Source organism: Eurypyga helias, unplaced genomic scaffold (genome assembly GCF_000690775.1).
Source record: "Eurypyga helias isolate BGI_N326 unplaced genomic scaffold, ASM69077v1 scaffold9638, whole genome shotgun sequence".
In the NCBI taxonomy this organism is placed as follows: Eukaryota; Metazoa; Chordata; class Aves; order Eurypygiformes; family Eurypygidae; genus Eurypyga; species Eurypyga helias.
In genome coordinates this window covers 108,168-115,593 of record NW_010268985.1, presented here as the reverse complement: position 1 = coordinate 115,593, position 7,426 = coordinate 108,168, and the positions used below count along the sequence as shown (strand labels likewise).

Sequence of the window (7,426 nt, the reverse complement as noted above, 5' to 3'; positions counted from 1 at the left end):
GGGCTCCGGTGGTGCACCGCGGCCCCCCGCTCCCTGCTGCCGGGCAGGCGGCCTGCAGCTCCGCACACTTCTCCTTGTAGTGCTGCGTGTTGCCGGCAAAAGTCTCACAGCGGCTGAGGTTTTCCTCCTGGATGGGGCTGCCCACGTTCTCCTCACTCAGCCCCGAGGCCGTTCCCCCCTCCTGGGAGTTTTGGCTAAGGTAGACAACAATGATGTCGCCCTTGAAATTCATTACTTGTCCACTTGAGATAAAGGTGGAGTTACTGTTTCCAGTCACATTTCCTGGGGAAGGAGGAGGTAGAAAAGAAGACATATAGGATTAATATTTTCCCCTCACGAGATGGACATCTGGCACCGCGAACTTCATCTGCTGCAGTGGCTTTACTCTTGTTCCATTATTCTTTCCCCCGTGACACGGGGATGCTCTTATAATCAATGCCTTCCACTAGACCTTTTCATTATTTCCATTTTTGCCTCCTCAGGACGAAGCCTGTCATCCACAGGGAGCCTGTCTGGAACGTTTTCTCTCTGTCATGCTCCGGGAAGCAAAAGAGAGTGAGACAATCTCGTGCTCCCTGGGCCGCCTGATGCATGAACCGCATCCAAACTGCCTCCGCCCGTGGTTTGTGAGGAAATGACTATTATTTCTAATTATGAAATTGTTTTTTTGTTGGTGTTTGTGGTTTTTTTTTTTTTTTTTGAGTCCCAAGCATCATACTGCATTTCTTCTCCTCCGTAGTAAACAATCAGACCTACCATGTGCTCTAGGCACCAGGTGTGTTGGATAAATACTGAAAGACTTAACGTCAGACCGTACAGCCACACAGTGTCCAAATGACCCGGGGCTTACACAGTTACGTTGTCCTGATCCTGTGTGTAGGTACACTCCGGTAGTCACCTAGTGCCTGGATGGATTTACCCGGATATATGCTGACTCCGGTGCAGAGACAAGAGTCTATATTATAGCAGCCTAACGGAGTTACGGATTCAGTCATTCTGCCTGAGGTTAAGAGGTTTTTCAGTATAAATTCAATCTGCCTCCCATTCAAGGACTGGGTCGCTGACTCAAGCGACAGCAGGACCAGGCTCTGGGAATTAATAACATTCGCTCAGAGCAGAAAGAAAATAACGGAGAGCAAGCTTTCAACAATAATCTAACAAACTTGTTAAAGTTTGAAAATTAAACAAATAGCAGCAACTAAGTAAAAAAATTTTCCTAGCCAATGAACACTCTTCCTAAGAAATATTTTTCCTGCTGTGCTTCACTTAATTGTAACTTGCAGACTAATTTGACGCCTTTTAGACATTTTTTGCCTTTCCTCGTTACATTCCTCAAGTCTTGAGGCGTTCCCATTTTCGCTGCAGCTAAGCATGGCCCTGCCCTAAGAAAACGCCTTTCTAGTGGCTGTGGGTGATGTTTGCACATCAGCAATGAACAGTGGGCTCCAGCAGTGCTGCGTTAGGACCTGTGCATGCTCCTAACCGACTCTGGGTAGCACCCAAATAGCCCCCCTCAAGCAGTCCTATTTATTTTAGCTAAACCACTGCACTGCTGGCTCTCTGCTTCCTTTCCAAGGGCAATTCATTTTCTCTAGGTGGTAAGAACTGTCGGCTGCTGACAAACCAGGCTGGGTTTGGGATCTGGAAGTGAAAAGCTCCGCAAAACCATTCCTAACCGTGAGTCCCCTAAGTTTTCCTGCACTCATGCTTCATGCTGTACCCTACACGTGACTTGAGGTGGTCACGAACCGACGCTTCTGGCTGCCTGCAGGCTTGGGAAGGGCTTGAAAGAGCGCTTGAAGGCTTACTTCCATCCTGGTGGTGACCCAGAGGTGGGTAAGTGGCACCTGTGCGGAGGTTTACTTCTGTCCTCTAGGGTTGTTTGACAGGAGAGACAAGAGTTTGCAATTTCTGTTGTCATGTTGACTGTTAGGGAACTAAAACCAAAACTTCATGGAATTACCCATGGCCGCCTTCTTCCTATTTTTTCATCCCCCCACTTTCGTACTCTTCTGTCTTAGCATGACTGTGCCTAAAGCCTGGTGGCTTCAGTCGCTGTGAGAAGCGTTACAGCAAGTTATTTTGCGCGCGCATTTATTCCATCTGGGCGTTCCACAGGGCCCAGCAAAATGACTGATGCCTCTGCAGCTCCACATGCAGCCCTGGCGCGGCCGGGACGCTTCAGCGGGGAAGCTATGGCTGAGACCCGTCTCGCGTCTCGCGCAACCAGGCGTCACCAGTGGGGCACGGCCGGTCTGCGGACAGAAAAACCCTCTAGCAGCAAGCCACGTTACCTACAGTTTAACTGACCCAGACTCCCACGCTCAGTCAGAACCCGTTGGCAGCCCTGCCTAAAAAAAATGGCAAATTAGGGATGCTGCATCTGTGCTCAGGTTTCACCAGATGGCACTAGAGCATGTACGTACCCGAAGGCACAGATGCAATTGAAATCCCATAGAAAGAATCACGCTGCAGATCCAAGATGGCACTTTCTAGCACGTCGCTTAATGCCCTCCTGTTTGCCCTATTGCTCCTTAATATTTTCTCTTCCTCTTCGTGTCAGATTTAGAAAGAAAAGCAGTACTTCTGCAGTGCCAAACATGACTTGACTTTCAGTCGCACCCCGGAGTCACTTTCCAACGACAGCAGAAAAAGATCATCTGCCTTCCCTTTACTCCTGCTGAATTTTGTACGGACCAGGCAGTGAAACCACGTCAGGATTTCAGGAAACTGAAGCAGCAGAAAGAATTTCTGCTCCTAGAAAGATGAACGCCACGCACTTTCAGATTCCCAGACGGCACAGGGGAAGGGCCTCCGAAAGTGCTGCTTTTGGGCTTTGGCAGACTGACTCCGTAAGAAACTTAAAAGCACGACACGGTCCTAAAGAAGGGCAACTGCTTGGGACTGCTGTGTGTAATACAGTAACGCTTGGCTGTCCCACTCAGAACGAACCTCTCATGACGCTTGGCAATGCGTTGACCTAAACAAAGACAGAGCATCTGACTTTAAGAGATTATAATCTAAAATGACTAATAACACATGACAGGCAGATTGCAGACTTTTATACTGAAAAAAAAAAAGTCTGAGGGAGGAAGGTTTCATCCAGAAAAGGCTCATAACTTCCCTTCTGCTAGCTTTGTTTCAGCTCTTTGGTTTTTTCCCCCCCCTGCTTTCATTTGACAGTTTTGATATATTTACTCAATTAGTAAACTGGTAGTCAATTAGTAAATTGGCGACGCTGTTTCAGAGCTGTTTAGGGGACAGAGCACTCGTGTGTGGAGAAACAATGCCTGTACGAAATTATTTTTAGGTGAAAGTTTCTATCCTAGCAAATGAAAGCAAAGAAAATGAGCTAAAAGCAGAAAATTGAACGTAACCTTTTAGACCCTGTGGTGGCCACCAGTTTACAGCTCCAGCTGGAGTGTCACTGACTGCCACAGAAACCCAACTGGGCTTGAACCTAATGGCAAAGACGTGCGTGCAGACGGCTGAGTGGAAGAGCATCTGTCTGAGCGTTACGTGTCCTTCCTTGACTCGGCCTCCAGCTCCCTACGCTCTCCTCCTTCTAAGTCTTCTCCAATCCACGTGCCTGCTATCACCAAAATACTTCAGTAACAGAATTCCCCGGCCTCTGCAGCGACAGCCAGAAGATGGGTTCTGCATTGCTGGTTAGATCAGGGCAGGACAACAGTCCCTCGCGGGGCTCATGCTGTGCACAGAATTCACTACAAACCAAATGGCCCTACTATTTCGGTTTTGTTTTTCAGATCAGCTTCAGGGCAACTAAGTGGAAAGGCATCATTTTATTCTTTTCCCCTTCTCCTCAATCAGACGCTCTGAATAACACCGAGCTAGCACCGAGAATAATCCTATATGACCCTGTACGGGTCAAGCCTAATGGGCTTACCGGATGCTGGAGGGAGGTCTGAAGTGCTGCTGTTCGTCCCTGAAGTGCTTCTGTTTGTCCCTGAAGTGCTTCTGTTTGTCCCTGAAGTGCTTCTGTTTGTCCCTGAAGTGCTTCTGTTTGTCCCTGAAGTGCTTCTGTTTGTCCCTGAAGTGCTTCTGTTTGTGTTCTGGCACTTCACGTTGGTACTATCCAAAGATGCATCCTCCGCACCACAATCACTCGCTAGGGCGCTCTGACCAGCAGAGAGAAAATTCAAGCCACAGGTGCACTGTGCATAGGATCCAGTTTCTGGGAAGGTGGAAGAGGCACCGTCAGCCGTGGCGCAACAGGGTTTGCTCCGCTTTCTGGGAGATTCCCTGTACGAAATGCCACACCTCACACAGATCTTCTCCGAGTCATGGCTTGTTGCAAAAGGATCTGTGTCTTTGTGGCCTGTTTCCTTCGGGCAACTGTGGGCGTGTTGGCAAGATTTCTGAAGAAGTTTGTCCGTGGCAGTGTGTGCCCCGTCTGTGCTGGAGGAAGGGGGAAAGCCTTGAGAGACCGCTATGTCCTCTGTGCTCCCAATCCCTGTAAAGTACTGATTTAAGCTGTCGTTCTCCCCTGCCTCCATTGGTTCCGAAAATGACGACACGGTTTTACTGGCAGTCCGGCTCAGTAAAGATAAATAATCAGCGGTATTGAGATCCTTATCCATGTATTCATTTTCTGTGGGAACTGTTGGGAAGTGACCATCATCGCTCTCGGTTACCCCAGAAAACTCTGGGAGGCTCCCTCCCGCCTCACACGACACCGTGCTGGGGCTCCCCTTCCCGCAAGGAGCGTGACCGCTGGTGCAGCACGAGCTTCCAGGGGCAGGAGAGCCAGTGGGGCCCAGGAGACACACGCCTTCGGGGGTCTGGGGCACAGCAACATTCGTGATGTTCACGGTAACAAATGCGTCTCTGGGGGGCTCCTGAAAGAAATTAAAGATAAAACGTGCTTAAAAAAGGGATTAGCAGAAGGTTATTTCCCAGACCAAGAAGGAACAGGCAGATCTCAGCTCTTCCTGATGGTCAGTGCAATTCTGTTCCGGTGTGGGACGGTGACCAGTGATGCTGGACTCAGGGGGTGTTCAGAAAAAACAATAGTCTGGTGGCCTAGGGCACAATAACATTAAATTTTGGGAGACAACTATTCCCAGTTCTTAAGAAGGCACTGAAGAGTTAATAAATCTGGAAGAGTTGCTGGGTTCTGCTGTTCCTTACGGACCATCAGTACGACCTACAGAACTGCTTATAAGGTTTGTAAACCCCCTGAACCACCTATGGGCCTGAAGGGCTCTTGATCTGTGAAGGCCTTACCAGGAGGGGAGTCTTTATCGTCAGTAATGACTGAAGAAAGAAACAGGGTTGATTCAGAGGGCCCAAGACAAACTAGAAAAAAAAATGTGTCACACGGGCAAGGTTGCTTTAACCTGGAAAACGTTAGGACAACAAACGCAAAGGCCCGCGATACCGTGTTGCCGGTACTTGCCAAAGTAAAGCTCTACTTCCGGCTGCAGCTCCAAAGGGTTTGGGAGATAACTTCAAGGATTCCCTACAGCTCATACCCGTTGTGCTGTAAAGAAGGGTATTTGGGAACTGATACCTTTCATTTCTAACATCTGTTCAGATCTTCGAGGAGAGAGTGTAAATGCTGCCAGCCACTCGTTGCTGTTGATTCACTCCTCTGTCCCGGAGGACCCGGAACAGCTGCCAGTGCAGGAGCTTACAGGAATGCTTACGAAGTCCAAAGACAAAAGAAGAACTGCCTGCTCAAAGAGGTGGGTTGGTTTGGTGTGGGGTTTCTTCCATAGCAACGGAATTTGAGTCTTTCAACAGCTAAGCTAGACGGAGCCCCTAGATGGGGTGGTGGGGAGAGCATGCTGCTGGGACACCTCGGCCCACACCCGTGGTGTGAAGCAGGCATCAGCTTCAACCTGTGCCCCCACCTGAGCGTTTCAAGCATGGGATCTGGTGTTCTTCCAGAGCAAAACCTCTTGTGTAAGGTCTTCGTTTTTTCACATCAAGAAGGATTTCTGCAGAACACTAGAATTACGGCATCTCACAGCCAGTTTCTTTAGCTGATGGCTCTGTGCTTCATGCCTTGCGTGCCTAGCATTCCTGGTGCTGCACCCAGCCCAGGTTTCTCCCCTGGAGCACTCTGGTATGTAAAAAAGTGCAAACTCAACCAAAGCTTTTCCTGCTTTTAGGATGTAGAAAGGCTCTCTCCTAGGTAGAGTCTCAGGTGTTCAGCCACCGGTGGGCTCACGTTTAACTTTCTCCTCATAAATATTTAGTCACCACAGAGACTTTTACCACTGTTAAAACCAGTTGAAACCGGAGAGCAGGTTCAGAAGCTATTTGAGAACAGTGATTTCATAGGCCTCACATTTACAGAAAACCAGACCAAAAAAGCCAAAGCTGCAAGCATTTTTGGAGGAACTCAGAACTTGTTTTCTAGCCAAACATTAACGTGGAGTCTGCTTGGGGGGGTGTGTGTGTGAGGAATGTCATGTGGAAAACGTAAAAGCAAGAAAATGCTAGCGTCTGGGACTTTACCTTTGTTCCTTTTATTTGGCTGCACACTTCATTAGCCCAGTTCTGTAGATCTGCTGCAGGGAAAACAGAAAGAGTAGCTGTAACATAGAGCAGGCACTGCAGTTAGCCACAGACCTAGGCACCCACAGTAATTCACAGTCCGCAGTATCACATTAAATAAAAACCAGCGAGACTGTTATTACTGACTGTTCGAGTGTCCCAGCGTCGGTCTAGCTGAGGATTCATTGTAACTGGAACATGGATGTATTTCTGTGGAACAAATGTTTCCAAGCTCCTAAAATAGACCACGGTTAAACTGTGTTCCACATCAAATGGGGTTTCTTTCCTGGTCATATGTCACACCGAGCTATGACTGGCCCAACACCGACCTGCTTGCAGCCGTACGGTCTGTTTCAAGGGAAGTCACGTGGATGGCCCAAAGGCCATTCTCAGACTGGAGCGAGGAGCCTGGAGAGGAGACGGTAAGCCACTGAAACCATGGGATGGCAGGCTCGGATACAGCGTATTCCACTTAATCGGGCTGTACTTAATGAGGAAATTCACTTGGAGTATCCCCCAAGGAAAAGCTTTACAATAAAGCACTGTTGGACTTAAAGCCTGTCACATCATCCAGTTAGCAAGTTGCCTTGTTTTCTGTTTATACTTTTCTAGGGCTCAGGTCTCGTGTACGTTTGAAGCTTGTGCTGTTTTTGTATGTCCGAGGATAGGTCAGCTCTGTAGCCGCTGCCAGTTCCCAGCAATGACTCTGTTCCCTGATGTTGAGTCTGCACATTTACCATCAGTCTCCTCCACCCCGCCCCAAGCAGGCAGAGCTTCTTCCTCAGCCTGCCAAGTCGCGGGGACCCTGGTTAGCAGGATTTACCACGCAAAGGCCATGACGGGCTGTCACTGCAGAGCAGCGGAGCAATAGAAATGTCAAATAAAGAGCACACACACCACC

The 7,426-nt window shown here is 48.8% G+C and overlaps 1 protein-coding gene across 1 annotated transcript in view; it reads right to left on the bottom strand.

Annotated features, from left to right (window-relative positions):
* Positions 1-17: 17 nt before the first annotated feature.
* The window catches only part of TNFRSF11A (tumor necrosis factor receptor superfamily, member 11a, NFKB activator), a gene marked incomplete at its 3' end in the record, with an annotated part of 18,143 nt that continues 10,734 nt past the window's right edge, over positions 18-7,426 (bottom strand). Inside the window, exons 8-11 of the mRNA XM_010157943.1 lie at positions 6,487-6,539; positions 4,081-4,859; positions 3,908-3,996; positions 18-282 (exon numbers count right to left, since the gene is read on the bottom strand). Coding sequence (XP_010156245.1) covers positions 18-282; positions 3,908-3,996; positions 4,081-4,859; positions 6,487-6,539 — 1,186 coding nt within the window. The remainder of the gene's footprint in view (positions 283-3,907; positions 3,997-4,080; positions 4,860-6,486; positions 6,540-7,426) is intronic.